The 16,879-nt window shown below is 41.5% G+C and overlaps 1 protein-coding gene across 1 annotated transcript in view; it reads right to left on the reverse strand.

Annotated features, from left to right (window-relative positions):
• Nucleotides 1–441: 441 nt before the first annotated feature.
• GUCA1B (guanylate cyclase activator 1B) overlaps nt 442–16,879 on the reverse strand; it is a 28,106-nt gene continuing 11,668 nt past the window's right edge. Inside the window, exons 2-4 of the mRNA XM_077299495.1 lie at nt 13,159–13,308; nt 8,990–9,104; nt 442–1,555 (exon numbers count right to left, since the gene is read on the reverse strand). Of these exons, the coding sequence (XP_077155610.1) occupies nt 1,428–1,555; nt 8,990–9,104; nt 13,159–13,308 (393 nt within the window). The 3' untranslated portion in view covers nt 442–1,427. The remainder of the gene's footprint in view (nt 1,556–8,989; nt 9,105–13,158; nt 13,309–16,879) is intronic.

Genomic DNA, 16,879 nt, shown 5'->3' on the forward strand with positions numbered 1-16,879 from the left:
TGGTCCTTAATAGAGTATAATGCAGCCCCCCTCACAGAGTATAATGCAGCCCCCCTCAGAGTATAATGCAGCCCCAAACACACAGTATAATACAGCCCCCCCACACACAGTATAATTCAGCCCCCCACAAACACACACAGCATAGTGCAGCCCCCCACATACAGTATAATATAGCCCCTCCTCACACACAGTATAATGCAGCCCCCACACACAGTGTAATGCAGCCTCACACAGTATAGTGCAGCCCTCCCCACAGTGGAGTGTAGCACACCCTCACTCAGTATAATGCAGCTTCCCCCCCCCACACACAGTATAATACAGCTCTCCCACTCACAATATAATGCAGCCTCCACAAACACAGTATAGTGCATCCCCCACAAACATAGTATAGTGCAACCCCCACTCACAGTATAATGAAGCCCCCACCCACATACACAGCAGACTGCAGTCCCCCTCTTAATCACAGGCCCCATAGTGGCCGCGTGGCATGCCACTATTAGTTATCAAGGACATAATTGAGCAGTCATATTAAAACTTCTATGGGGCTCCAATGTGTGTGTGTGTGTGTGTGTGTGTGTGTGTGTGTGTATGTGTGTGTGTGTGTGTGTGTGTGTGTATGTGTGTATGTGTGTGTATGGCTCTGATTTATTATAGAAAAATATGGACATTTTTTTCAATTGATACCATGCCGAAAAAAAAATAGTGGTCTTCCGAAATATTTCCCCCAGGATGTATCGTTTTTAGGAAAGAATATCTCCAAAATATACTCCAGAACACCATATAACAGCACAAAGAGCTCTTACAGAATGTTCTGTTCGCCCTGTACATGGTATTACCATACAGAAGAGACCTTACAGTACAAATTAGCTAAGGTGGAATTCTTTGCTGCCAAGGAGCATCAGGGATCATTTTTTTGGCCAGTTAAAAGCTGCATAGTTTGTCACATAAGTGGCTGAGGTTGTAACACAGATTGCGATAATCATTTTTACTGAGTATTAAGAAGCAAATAATTAAAGACATAAATAAAATTCACTTCCAAGTTAAATCTTCATTGTAAAAATCCATAAGTATCATTTGAGATTGCAGAATAATAGCATTTGAGCAACCTACCAACACAATGGCCACCATAACATTTATGTTGTACAGAGAGATTAAGATTCAGAAGATGCCTTGTCACATTCCAAAATATTTTATAGAACCCATGGATCTCAGAAACATGATAGTAGGAATTATAAATCAGAAAACACATCCAAATTTATAATAATCTCTCATTAGTACTGCTTGCTACAGAAATCAAGCTGACATCCAGTGTATGATCCATGTGATTGTACGCCTTCAAAACCAGATGGCTCAGATCTTTTTGAGAAGTCTCAAACTCAGTGGAGCTCTTTAGGTTTATGTAGAAAGCAACAATAATGTAGTCAACATTAAAACAGAGCACTCTTTCTCCTCTGCTCAGTAATCCAGCCGCCAGGACTCACATCCATCTGAAGCATCTTCATCACCCACTTGTCTTTGCGAGCCCCATCTATAAATTCATCTAGAGACAGTTGGCCTGTAAAGAAAGTAACAAAAAATATCATATCTACAGCTCTGGCAAAAATTAAGAGACCACCACAAAATGTTTAGTTTCTCTGATTTTTCTCTTTATATGTACATTTTTGAGTAAAATGTAAATTGTTCTTTTAGTCTACAAACTTCTGACAACATGTCTCTGAATTTCCAAGCAATAAATTTTGTATTTTTTTTCTGAAAAGGAGAAATGGCCAAAATTTAAAAAAACAACCAGTGCTTTCAGACCTCAAATAATGCAAAGAAAACAAGTTCATAATCATTTAAAAACAACAATACTAATGTTTTAACTCAGGAAGAGTTCAGAAATCAATATTTTGTGGAATAACCATGATTTTTAATCACAGCTTTCATGCGTCTTGGCATGCTTTCCACCAGTCTTTCACACTGCTTCTGGCGCAAAAATTTAAGCAGTTCTTTGTTTGATGGCTTGTGACTATCCATCATCCTCTTGATTACATTCCAGAGGTTTTCAAAGGGGTTCAGGTCTGGAGATTGGGCTGCCCGTGACAGGGTTTTGATGTGGTGGTCCCTTAATTTTTGCCAGAGCTGTATAACTTGTATACACACACTCCAAAAAATGAAGCCATAATATTAAACAACTATGAAGAATATCTCAGGGGCCATGGTGGATTAGTCGGGTCTTTCCCTTTAGTCACTGGACAGCTTTTCAAACTATATATATACCTGGTTACAATCACACAGCCTTTTATTTATTTTACTCTCTTATAAAACGCTTTACAGACATCATCATCACTGTCCCAATTGGGATTCACAAGCTAAATTCCCTATCAGTATATTTTTGGAGTGTGGAAGAAAACTGAAGTACCCTGAGGAAACCTACGCAAACACGAGAAGAGCATACAAACTCCTTGTCGATGTTGTCCTGGGGGGGATTTGAACCCAGAACCCCCGTGCTGCAAAGCAAAACAGTGCTATCCACTGAGCCATCATGAAGTCAATTGCTCTGGTTCATGCTATCCATGGTTCAGGCAGCATTAAAGAAGCACTCCAATTATTTTTTTTCATTGAAAGTTTGCATATATGTAGTGAGTATATGTTAAACTCTCCTACTGCCATATTCTCCAGCAGGGCCGCCATCAGGGCATTACTGTTGTTACTGGTGTATGGGGCCTGGTGTGCAGAGGGGGCCTGGACTGGATGGGGCCCCCCTCTGCTCACCGGCCCCCAAGCGCAGGATCCTGCCATGTCAGTAACTGTTCAGTTTAAAATCTATTGCCGTGCAGGTCCTCAAGGCAACAATAGCCGCCAGCCAGTCACCAGCTGGCAGGTGACATCAGCAACACATTGCCAGAGTATGACGGCACTGTCATGCACCGGCGAATCCGCTCTTCACATGCACGAAGGAGACTACACTGCTGGACCGCGGCCAGGTAAGGAGAAAATGTTTGTTTTTTTCTGAAAGCGGCAAGCCACGATATGGGGAGATTAGGCAGGCTCATGGGACACATAGGGCAGGATGTAGACAGATGGGGCAGGATGAAGATAGATGAGGCAGCCGCAGCATCATGGGACACATGGGGCAGGATTGAGACCCATGGCACAGGATCATGGGACACATGGAGCAGGATCATGGGACACATGGGGCAGGTTGGAGACACATGAGACTGGATCATGGGACAAATGGGGCAGGATGTAGACATATGGGGCAGGATCATGAGACAGGATCATAGGAAAGATGGGGCAGGGTCATCGGACAGATGGGACAGGATGGAGACACATGGGACTGGACCATAAGACAGATGGGACAGGATCATGGGACAGGATCATGGGACACATGGGGTAGGATGGAGACAGATGGGGCAGGACGAAGATACATGAGGCAGCCGCAGCATCATGGGACACATGGGGCAGGATTGAGACCAATGGCACAGGATCATGGGACACATGGAGCAGGATCATGGGACACATGGGGCAGGTTGGAGACACATGAGACTGGATCATGGGACAAATGGGGCAGGATGTAGACATATGGGGCAGGATCATGAGACAGGATCATAGGAAAGATGGGGCAGGGTCATGGGACAGATGGGGCAGGATGGAGACACATGGGACTGGACCATAAGACAGATGGGACAGGATCATGGGACAGGATCATGGGACACATGGGGTAGGATGGAGACAGATGGGGCAGGACGAAGATAGATGAGGCAGCCGCAGCATCATGGGACACATGGGGCAGGATTGAGACCCATGGCACAGGATCATGGGACACATGTAGCAGGATCATGGGACACATGGGGCAGGTTGGAGACACATGAGACAGGATCATGGGACAAATGGGGCAGGATGTAGACATATGGGGCATGATCATGAGACAGGATCATAGGAAAGATGGGGCAGGGTCATGGGACAGATGGGGCAGGATGGAGACACATGGGACTGGACCATAAGACAGATGGGGCAGGATCATAGGGCAGAATCATGGGACAGATGGGGCAGGATGGTGATTTCAGATGGGGCAGGATGGGAGTTCATATGGGGCAGGATGAGACATCACATGGGGGCAGAATAGAGGAACATGGGGCCAGGATGGGAGAACATATGGCTTGAGCCAGAAATGAGACACAAGGGGGCCAGGATGGGGGATATTATTACTGCAGTGATGTATTTTACTTTTGAGGATACTATTTTCAATAAGGGGGAGGTCCTGGTACTGTGCAGTGCGTCACTAGGTCGCCTTTTTTTTCATCTGGTGTAGTGTAGAAGTTGGGGAAAAAAGTAATGTGCTCTGCAAGCACTGATCTAGATAACTGTGTTATTTTGTGCAGAGACGAGTCCTGGCTGAAAGAAGAGATGGTGGTCTGAGCAGGATGAAGAAAAGCAAAGATGAAGGACTTCAACTAGAGACATCACTGGTGAGTCAATGTATAGCACATACAGAGCTCCTTTATGTAATGGCACTGGTGATCACTGTATTATCTGTACACTATATGCTATATACAGAGCTCCTGTGTGTAATGTCACTGGTGATCCCTGTATTACCTGTACAATATACACTATATGCACTATGTACAGAGCTTCTGTGTGTAATGTCACTGCTGATCCCTGTATTACCTGTGAACTATACACTACATACAGAGCTTTTGTGTATAATGCCAGTGGTGATTCCTGCATTACCTGTGCACTGTACACTATATACAGAGCTCCTGTGAATAATGTCACTGGTGATCCCTGTATTATCCGTACACTATACATTATGTACAGAGCTCCTGTGTATAATGGCACTTATGGTAATACTAGTATTGCATTTTTATTAATGATCCGTGTTGTAGTATCCGGTCACTATGTCGTGGTAATATATGGTCTGGTCATGGTGTGGCGGTATTAGTCCCTTGAATGTGATAGTATTGATCATTTTAAAAATTGAAAAATAAATAAAAACATACCTAAAAAGAGTATTGGATATTTCAATAAATGTTTAATAGGTTAGAGTAGAGTAGGGCCCGGCCAAAAGAGTCTACCTTGCCATGGTCACAGATTAAAAAATCTTTTGGCCAAAACAAAAGCTGATGGCCATGTATGTGATTTTGTGTTAGATTGGAACTGTTACTGTGTGATTGGTGAGGACATGGTGCTGAAGTGGAGTTTTTCCAAGAGTGGGCAGTAGGACTGTGGAAGATTGAGGGGTGGAGGCAGAGCTGGGGGTGGAGCTTGGCCAGAGTCTCAAAGGGGGCCTAAAACTGTTGCCAGTATGGGCTCTAAAATTCCTGGTGGCAGCCCTGTTCTCCAGGATCCAGGACTGTTCCACTTCTCTTCTCAATAAGGTCACCCCAATTCAGCATAACCGCTTAACTCTATGCCCTATGTGTGAGCCAGAAGTTTCTTTTACAATGTAAGCCTATGTAGCCTTGTTCTGATGCTCTTTAGACTTACATTGTAAAAGCCACTTCTGGGTCACGCAGAGTGCAGTGTGACAAATGCAGTCTGCAGTGCGGTGATGTCACAGAGAAGCATAGAAGAATGGTGAGAAAGTGGCAGTAAATAATAATATTAATGAACTCACACTACATACATATACACACATTTACTCAGAAAAATATTAATGGGAATGTTTCTTTAACCTCTTTCCAACATCAGGCTTAATAGTACGCTGATGTTGGACTCCCTCCCTTTGATGTGGGCTCTGGTGCTGAGCCCACATCTTTTCCTGCACATGTCAGCTGTTTTACAGCTAACATGTGCCTCTAACAGCAGAGGGTGGAATCGCGATCCACCCACGGCTGTTAACTAGTTAAATGCCGCTGTCAAACTCTGACAGCGGCATTTAACATGGGCTTCCGGCAAGCGCGACGGAAATCCCACCCATTGGCACCACATGACTGCGAGTCGCCAATGGGTTGGCATGACAACCAGCAGTCTCCTTCAGACCTCTATGGTTGTCACTGCCGGATTGCTGTGAGGGCCGCCCGGTGGTCAACACTCATAGCAAGTGAGGAATTCTGCTGCATACAGGCAATCTGATCATCGTCTGTATGTAGCAGAGCCGATTGGGTAATTGCAGCTTCTATTCTCCCATGGAGACTATTGAAGCATGCCAAAAGAAAAAAAAAGTTTTAAAAAATATTTTAAAAATATAAAAGTTCAAATCACCCCCTTTCGCCCCATTGAAAATAAAACAATAAAAAAACAAACATACACATATTTAGCATCGCCACGTTCATAATCACCCGATCTATCAATATAAAAAAAGAATTAACCCGATAGCTAAACGGCGTAATGAGAAAAAAAGTCAAAGTGACAGAATTGTTTGCTCACCGCAACATTGCATTAAAATGCAATAACAGCGATCATAAAATCATATCTGCACCAAAATGGTATCATTAAAAGCATCAGCTCAGCACGCAAAAAATAAGCTTTCACCCAACCCGAGATGATGAAAAATGGAGACACTATGGGTATCGGAAAATGGTGCAATTTTTTGTTTTAACAAACATTTTGAATATTTTTTTACCACTTAGATAAAAATGAACCTAGACATGTTTGGTGTCTATGAACTCATAATGTCCTGGAGAATCATAATGGCAGGTCAGTTTTAGCATTTAGTAAACATAGCAAAAACGCAAAACAAAAAACAATTGTGGAATTGCACTTTGTTTGCAATTTCACCGCACTTGGAATTTTTTTTCCCGTTTTCCAGGACATGATATATTAAAACCAATGGTGTTGTTCAAACATACAACTTGTCCGACAAAAAATAAACCCTCACATGGCCATTTTGACCAAAAAATAAGAAAGTTATGACTCTGGGAAGAAGGGAAGCAAAAAATAAAAATGCAAAACCAAAAATACCTCTGGTCATTAAGGGGTTAATCCACTGACAAGTTCAATTTAATACATATTCTGGTTTGTTTGACAAACCAGTGGTTTTCTGCCTTTAGTCTAAATGTATTCCAATTAAAAACAAGGAAAATCATTAAATAATCAGATATGTCTAAACTTTTGACCAGTATTGTATACAGTGCCTTGAAAAGTATTCATGCCTCATGAACTTTTCCACATTTTTTCACTTTTCACCCTCAAATTTCTGTGTATTTTATTGGGATTTTATGTGATATTTATGAAGTGTAAGGCTATGTGCACACTTTGCGGGTGACCTCTGCGGGTTCTCCCGCAGCGGATTTGATAAATCTGCAGGGCAAAACCGCTGCGGTTATCCCTGCAGATTTATCGCAGTTTGTTCCGCGGTTTCCGCTGTGGGTTTCCGCCTATACTATTGATGCTGCATATGCAGCAATATGCAGCATCAATAGTAATGTTAAAATAAAAAAAAAAGTTTATATACTCACCCTCTGACGTCCCGATCTCCTCGGCGCTGCACCCGGCGGTCCGGTTCCAAAGATGATGTGCGAGAAGGACCCTTCGTGACGTCACGGTCACGTTACCACGACGTCACGGTCACGTGACCGCGACGTCACCACAGGTCCTGTTCGCACAGCAACTCTGAGCGGCCGGCCGCGTGCAGCGCTGAGAGGTGAGTATAACATGATTTTTTATTTTAATTCTTTTTTTTTACACACAAATATGGTTCCCAGGGCCTGGAGGAGAGTCTCCTCTCCTCCACCCCGGGTACCACCCGCACATTATCCGCTTACTTCCCGGGAAGTAAGCGGTTCAATGCATTCCTATGGGTGCAGAATCGCCGCGATTCTGCACAAAGAAGTGACATGCTGCGGAATGTAAACCGCTGCGTTTCTGCGCGGTTTTTCCCGCAGCATGTGCACAGTGGTTTGCGGTTTCCATAGGTTTACATGTAAATGTAAACGCAATGGAAACTGCAGCGGACCCGCAGCGGCAAAATCGCGGCGGTTCCGCGGTAAAAACCGCAAAGTGTGAACATGGCCTAAAGGAAATGATACATGACTTTCTATTTTTTTTTAAACAATAAATTTGAAAATTGTGACATATATTTGTATTCAACCTCCAGTAGCCTGATAGCCCTAATAAACTGCTGAGTGACAAATTGCCTCCAGAAATCAAATAATTAATAAATTGTGTCCTCTCGTGTGTTTCCATGTATTCTCATTATAACCACAGCTGTTCTGTGAAGGCCTCAGAGGTTTGTTTGAGAACATGAGAGATTAAACAACATCATGAAAACCAAGGAATACACCAGACAGGTCAGGAAAAAAGTTGTGTAGAAGAGTAAAGCAGGGTTAGGATATTAAAAAAAATATCTCAAGCTCTGAAAATTTCACTGAGCACTGTTAAATCCATTGTCCAAAAATGGAAAATGTATGATACAACTGAAAACCTACCAAGTCATGGCTGTCGACCTAAAATGACATCTTAAGAAAGGAGAGCACTAATTAGAGAAGCAGCCAAGAGGTCCATGTCAACTCTGGAGGAGCTGCAAGTATTCACAGCTCAGGTGAGAGAATCTGTCCACAAGACAACAATTAGTCATATACTCAACAAATCTGGCCTTCATGGAAGAAAGCCATTTTTGAAAGCAAGAAGTTCTGATTGCAGTTTGCAAAAAGCTATGTAGGAGACACAGCTAGCACAGAAAAGTAGGTGCTCTGGTGGTGATTTGGGCTAAATGCAAAATGCTATGTGTGGAGGAAAACTAACACTGAACATCTCCCTGAAAACACCATCCCCACCATCAAACATGGTGATAGTCTCTTTAGCAGAGACAGATAAGCTGATCGGAGATGATGGAAAGATGGATGATGCTAAATACATGGTAATCCTGGAGGAATACCTGCTAAAGGCTGCAAAAGACTTGAGACTAGAGATGTTTATGCTTCACAAATACTTGCTCCTTTGTGTTGGTATATCACATAAAATCCAAATAAAAAACATTTAAGTTAGTTGATGTAAAGTGAAAAAGTTCACAGTTTATGAATACTTTTCCAAGGCATTGTATGCCTAGGTTGAGTGAGCATCGTACCATCTCCATTCTCATCCACCAGCTGGAATATCCTATCCACTACTTCTTCTGGTGACAACAACGGAGATCGATCTTCTAGACCTTGGCGGCAAGCTTTCTTCAAGTTGTATATGGACTGCAATAAAAATGAACATGATTATTATTAAAAAAAAGAGGAAAAATACCTGTGGTGCGCAGGTATATACAGTATCTGGCTAGAGGTGTTATCTGGTTTTATGTAAATAAAGCTTATTCACTATACGAATGTACAACTTTTTAACCCCTTAATACCACCGATACGCCTTTTAACGGCAGCAGTTAAGGGTACTTATGCCTCAGCGCTGCTGTTTAACGGCGCTGAGAAATAAGTGGGTAGCGCCCCCAGCGTCAGAATTTCTCTAGAGTCTTGGCTACCTGGGGTAGCTGAGACCCCAGAGAACATGATTCAGGTCTGCAATTTCCGTTATTATTGTTATAACAGTGACTGCAATAAAAAAGTCTGATTTCCCATTAAATCTCTCTCTCCTCTGATGTGATCACACATCAAAGGAGAGAGAAATGGGTTCCCCCGATCTACCCCCCCTGTTACCTCTGGTGTTCCTGCAACCTCCCAAGATGTCCCTCGGGCCGACGGGATATTTTTCCAGGAGAAAATGACGGGCGCATGCGCAGTGCGCCTGCTGAGATTTGCCGGCCAGCACCCAGCAAAAATAGGAAATTTTTCCTATTGGTTCATTTTGATCACTGTGATAGACCCTATCACAGTGATCAAAAATATATGAATAAATAATTAAATAACACTCGCTTTTATCACCCCCTTAGTTAGGTAAAAATAATAAAAAAATGTATCTATTTCCATTTTTCCATTAGGGTTAGGGTTGGGCTAAAGTTAGAGTTGGACTAAAGTTAAAGTTGGGCTAAATATAGGGCTAGGGTTGGGCTAGGGTTAGGGTTGGGGCTAGGGTTAAGGTTGGGCTAAAGTTAGGGTTGGGCTAAAGTTAGGTTTGGGGCTAGAGTTAGGGTTGGGTTAAAGTTAGGGTTAGGGTTGGGCTAGGGTTAGGGTTGGGCTAGGGTTAGAGTTGGGGCTAGGGTTAGGGTTGGGCTAAAGTTAAGGTTGGGTAAAAGTTAGGGTTGGGCTAACATTAGGATTGGGCTAGGGTTAGGGTTGTGGTTATGGTTGGGATTATGGTTAGGGTTGGGATTAGGGTTAGGGATGTGTTAGGGTTAGGTTTCTGGTTAGGGTTATGGTTAAGGTTGGGATTAGGGTTAGCGGTGTTTTGGGGTTAGTATTTTGGTTAGGGTTATGGTTAGGGTTGGATTAGGGTTAGGGGTGTGTTAGGGTTAGGGTTGGAGTTAGAATTGGGGGGTTCCACTGTTTAGGTATATCAGGGGGTCTCCAAATGCGATATGTTGCCACCATTGATTCCAGGCAATTTTGCGTTCAAAAAGTCAAACAGTGCTCCCTCCCTTCTGAGCCCTGCCATGTGCCCAAACTGTAGCTTTTCTCCACATGCAGGGTATTGATGTACTCAGGAGAAATTCCACAACAAATTTTGTGGTTCATTTTCTCTTGATACCCTTGTGAAAATAAAAAAATTGATTCCAAAGTAATTTTTTTCTGAAAAATCTAAATTGTTAATTTTTTCCTTCCACATTGCTTTAGCTCTCGTGACGCACCGGAAGGGTTAATAAACTTATTGAATGTGGTTTTGCACACCTTGAGGGGTGTAGTTTTTAGAATGGTGTAAATTTTGGGTCATTTCTGTTATATTGACCCCCCAAATTCACTTCAAATGTGAGGTGGTCCCAAAAAAATGGTTTTGTAAATTTTGCTGGAAAAATGAGAAATCACTGGTCAACTTTCCAAAATTGTGCTGATGTAAAGTAGACATGTGAGAAATGTTATTTGTTAACTATTCTGTGTGACACAACTCTCTGATTTAAGTCTACAAAAATTAAAAGTTTGAAAATTGCTAAATTTTCAAAATTTTTGCCAAATTTCCATTTTTTTCATAAATAAACGCAAGTTATATTGAAGAAATTTTACCACTAACATAAAGTACAATATGTCATGGAAAAAAAACCCTCAGAATCAGTGGGATGCCTTGAAGCGTTTCAGAGCTATAACTTCATAAAGTGTCAGTGGTCAGAATAATAAAAATTGGCTTGGTCATTAAGTACCCAAATTGGCTCTTTTTATTTTCCTCCTCATTCTCAAGATATTTGTGTCATGTAAGTCAAAGACAACATTCTTATGTACGTTGTCCAAATGGTGAAGAACTGAAATATAAAACAGAAAGATGATACATTGATATGGTGACAAGGATGTATTCTATTTTGGTCTTCATGGTAAAGAGGCTTTTCTTTTTCTTCATTTATTTAATATGTACCATTTCGGGGTAAATATATCTAATTCATTAGCCTTTATTTTGTAAGAGGTGCTAATGGCAATTACTAATAGTGATTGTTCATGGGGATTTTTTCTAATGCCATTAACAATGTGGTTTATAGAACATTTTAGCTTTATTATATTTACTACATGTTTATAATTTTTTGTTTTATTGTGATGTTCTGATATTGCTTCAGTAACACACAGCAATACTGCTGCTGCACACCTCCCAACCATTTGCGATCCAGAGGGAAAGTCCTGATGTTGGGGAGCTGTCGTGCTATCTCGGGAGGTCAAAGATATGTTCGGACGTCAACTGTATCTATGTCCATAGGACACAGATACAGTTGAGCACAATGCTGGAGTAAAAAAATAACAGATCCCTACGCCACCATTTTGTCTGGGTAGAAACCAAATAACCCACAAAGTCCTTTAGGTCATGTGACATTCTCAGGTCATGTGACTGTGTGGCAGACAGCAGATCAGTCACAGAGAAGCAGGAACGATACACAGGCAAATGGGTTGCCAACTGTGGGAATTGTGGGAGCACTACACTGTGTGGATGGAGTCATCATTCAATGAGTTGAGGAGCAATGTGTGGGCACCATATGGTGGGGGAACTGTGGGCATTATAATGAATAAGTGTATATTCTGTGTGAGAGATTGTGGGTTATATTACTGTGTCTGGTGAAACCGAAGACATCATATTGTGTGATGGGAGGAATTTCAGGCATTCTACTGTGGGTCGGGAGCAATGGAGGACATCATACTATGCGTTGGTGGTGAATGTGGGTGCATTATATTGTGTGGGTGGGACATTAGAGGTACTACACTGTGTGGGGGCATTATTCAGTGTGGGTGATTTGAGGGGAATCATACTATGTGTTGGGGCTTTGTAGAAGCATTAAACTGTATTAAGGGAGGATGGTGGGAGCATTATATTGTTGGGGTATTTGGAGGGTATCATACTATCTGTTGGGGTGGGAAATGTGGGAGCATCATACTGGGGGGACTGTGAGAGAATCAAACTGTATGTTGAGTCAATAAAATTGTATCATATAGTGGGGGTCTACGTGATCATATTATGTGTTGTGGCAGTGTCGTGGAATCATACCATCGGAGAGGAGGGCTATGGGCAGCATACTGTGTGGGGAGGCCACAGTGTGTAGTATATTGCATGTGGAGCCTCTGTGGACAGCATAGTCTGTGTGAAGGGCACTGTGGAGGAATCATAGTGTGTGGTGGGCACTGTGGGGGTCATGAAAAGAGTATTGTACTATGAGGGAACAATAATGGGCTTCATTGGATGCCCCGACTTAATGGTTTTCAACCAGAAAATGTGGAACTTCTCCGCAAGTGTCTGAGTCTTGTGTCACTGCCTGCTTCCCACACCATGTGCAGTGTGCCGATGAAGTCAGAGATGAACATCGCATGAATGCACAATATTTGCAAAGAACCAATTGTGACGTCACTTTTGCAAATCATGTCACTCACACCAACAAGGGTGTGCTTACATGATTAGAGGGAGGAGCACCCCAGAGTAATCAATGTCTCAACATCCCCAACTAGTCAACCACTAATTTGCATAGCACGAGCACATCTACAAAGTTATTTTATATATTAATTCAGCAATTGCTATGCCACATATATGGGCTTGTGAGAATGCAGGTAAAGGTTGCTGGTGGGTGCTTAGATGGGCTAGGACAATATCATTCATGAGATAATAAGTTTCCACTCTGTCACTTAAAATTGTACATACAATATGTCACAGAAGTACACTATAATCCACACAGTACTTTACCTCGACTATTTCTAAAAGCTCTGGCTTGTCAATGCAGCCATTTCCATCTTTGTCATACACTTTGAAAGTCCATTTCAGCTTGTGTTCAAGTTTTCCCCGTAAAACAAGATTGAGAGCAGCGACATATTCCAGGAAATCTATGGTGTTATCCTATAAGGGACATAAACATGAGATGATTTACGTGTTACCATTTCATCTAGTTTGTGTTTTGTCGTTAGAAATGACCACTTATGAATGATAAAAATTAAGTAGTAAAAGCAACTTCTAGTGGAATTCAGTGTAGAATGGCAATAATGGGATTTTTCACTACTGGACAATCTCATATTAATCAGCCCACAGAGGTAAGAAAAATACCAAACTCATACTCACCTCGTGAGCTTAGTTGTCAATTTGATTTTTTAATTTTTTCTGGAAAGCTCATTGAGAAATCACGGACAAACAATATATTTTTTTGGACACATTGGAAAACCATCATTATTATAAATGATCCTTGTCTCCAATCCATAGTTCTAATCTGAAAACCTTTGCTGCAATCACTATAAACTGTAAATAATGATAATTACAGTCAAAATTATCCGTATACGTTTCTTCAGCTTCAAAAAATCACGGACGTCTTAATTTTTTTGCTGACAAGGCAATATTTTTTATGGACTGTCCTGCAATTTCTGGACGGATGGCAACCGAGCTCCTGGGGCTGCCACATTTCCTTCATTCTCAGTGCTATGTCCTCCTCCAGTCTGCCTGGATTACAGCACCACTCCATATTTTTTTAAATTTAGTTCCCTGACATAAGCATGATCCTTATCAGCCATGGTCTTCAGCTTTTCCCGGCGCAGATCTGATCCCACTCCACTAGCTTGTGACTACAACTTCTGACTGACCAGAAATCAGAGGTAACAGTCACAAGCTCTCAAAACAAGCTTTGTTCTAGTTCTCATAGACTTAGATTGAGTTGTGACTTCTGGCCTGCCCAGCAAACACTGGAGTGATCCGACAGGTCACAATCAGCAGGAACCGCCCAGGACTTATATTTGTCACACGACCACTCCAGCGGTAAAATTGAAAAAAAAACAGCTGGAGTGGTGCTTTAACCTTTTAATGACTGCAGATGCGCGATAAAACGGCGTCCATTAAAAGGCCTTATTCCGTTAAGAATACGTGTGCATCCCATGGGTATAAAAGTGTAAATCCCACTGGTGACAGATGTATAGGACAGCTGACACGCTGCTACATCGGCCCTGACTTCTGACTGCTTCTGGAACTAATCGCGGCCGATTATCATCTTAAATACCATTGTCAATTGCAACAGCTGCATCTAAGTGGTTAAAAGTGGGTTAAAAGACTCCCTTTGACATCATCGCCCCACAAGATTTTATTCATATGAGCTGGTAGTTGCCATAGCACCCTGAGCACTGCAATACAAAAGACCACTGATCAACATGAAAAATATTCAAGTGCCTCAGTGCGACTAAGTGAAAAAAGTGAAAAAAGTTAAATAAAATGTGTACAAAAGTTTAAAAACACGCGAAAAAAAGCATGCATAAATCACGAAAACCTGTTTCGACACTAAAAACGCAGCCTTTGTGTTAAAACAAAAATAAATAAAAAACGTACAAATTAATATCAAACAGAATGATGCAAACTATAAAATTGGTAGTTATTTATTCCATTTACTGAACACTGTAAAAAAATTAAAAATGTTATTTTTTCATTATACTGACAGAAAAAAGTTCAATACAAATATGGGATAAAAACAATCCCTAAAATGGCTTATTCAGCAAAAAAAAAAAAGTTACAGCTGTCAGAATATGAAGATGCAAAAACAAATTCGTTTTTGTAAAATATTGTTTTTAGTCTGTAAAATGGTCCATCATTTTCGGTATTGAATCTATATATACATCACTCTATATATTTTTCTTGTATCATTTTACATTTTATATTCCTAATACGTGCATATGTTTTTAAGTAGTACCACTGTTTGCCATCTTTGTATAATAAAGGCAATTTTATTGGAACTTCTTCTGTCTGGTATTTCCTATTAGTCCATTGTTTTGGGTATTTTTTCCTTGGTTCTCTAAACCTGCGCTGGTGAAAGATCTAAGATTAATTCTTTAAAATTGTTTATTCTGAACAGAATTTATTTTCCTTAAGAAGGGGTCCTGTGTGACCTTGAAAAGCATTAACTGCTAAACCTATTCAGAATAAACAATTTTAAAGAATTAAACTGACATCCTGGATCTTTCAGCAGCGCAGGTTTGACACATATTTTCCTCCACTTGTTGAATCTCTTCCTTGGTCTACGGACCCATGTTATGCTGCAGCTGATTTAAGTTGTTGTCCATGTTGCTGGTTTGCAACTACATCAGGTGAGTTAGCACCCCATTGATTTCTCACCATTTTTACAAGTTAAGACCCTGTTGCGCTTGTGTTTGCTCCCCAGTTTCTACGCTACTATCTCGTATCTCAGTAATGGGATAATCTGTATTCGCTGAAGAAATATTGCTTGTGAATTGAGGATTTTGAAAATTAAAGATTAGTCCAGCAGGAGAAAGAAGCCGATTGTGCTCATAAGATATATTTCAAAGTTTCTTCTTTTCATGTGTACTATTGATTTATGAAATAATAATTAAAAATACAGTTTCTCACAGTTCACTGTTCCAAATTATTATGCATACCAGGGTTTCCAAACATTTTATAGGTTGTAAATAACTCACCATTCATTTGTTGAATTTGCAGCATTAAGAGGTCACATTTACTGAAGTCAAAAGCTTTTTCAATCAAAAACATCTTAGGCCAAGTTAAATGTTAATATAGGAACTCTTCTTTAATATCATATTCATGTGGCGTAACATAGGTCCTATGGGCCACGGCGCAAGATTTGGACCTGGCCTCCCCCATCCTCTTGGCCTCAGCTTCTCTGGTGTATCTTCCTAGTCTTGCAGCGAGTGCTGTAAGCTTCTGCTTTGCAGTCTCTAGGGCTTCAGTTGGGGTCAGACCATTGTACTTGTCTAACTTGGTCTTATTCTTGATCTTTACACCCTTCTGTATTTATGTTAGTTGGCTGACTTCCCTTCGTGTCACCTTGATCTATGAGAAAACACACAACACCAGTGCAATGTGGCTGCAAGATCTGAGAGTGAAACACAGCAACCACCTAGAGCAAGAACCAGTCACCATTATAGAAGCAGACATCCAGCAGCGCATCAAGAACATGAAGAGCTGGACAGCACCTGGCCCAGATATGATCCACACCTACTGGCTAAAGAAATTAACAGCGGTACATGAACACATGGCAAGAAGCAGATCACCACCCAGATTGGCTAAGACAAGGAAGAACAGTGCTGATCATGAAGTATCCTCACAAAGGAACAGTTCCATCCAATTACCGCCCAATAACCTGCCTTACAACAACATGGAAACTCCTGTCAGGCATCATAGCCACCAAGCGACAGAACCATATGAACCAGTACATTAATTCAGCTCAGAAAGGCATTGGGTCCAACACCAGAGGCTCTAAGCACCAGTTCCTAGTAGATAGAGCAGTCGCTCAAGACTCAAGATCCAGACAGACCAATCTCAGCACAGCCTGGATTGACTACAGGAAAGCCTATGACTTGATGCCACACACATAGATCTGTGAATGTTTGGCTTTCTACAATGTCAACAGGAAATTAAGAACCTTCCTCAGAAACTCAATGGGGCAATGAAGAACAACATTGGA

This window comes from Ranitomeya variabilis, chromosome 3 (assembly GCF_051348905.1).
Source record: "Ranitomeya variabilis isolate aRanVar5 chromosome 3, aRanVar5.hap1, whole genome shotgun sequence".
Lineage (NCBI taxonomy): Eukaryota > Metazoa > Chordata > Amphibia > Anura > Dendrobatidae > Ranitomeya > Ranitomeya variabilis.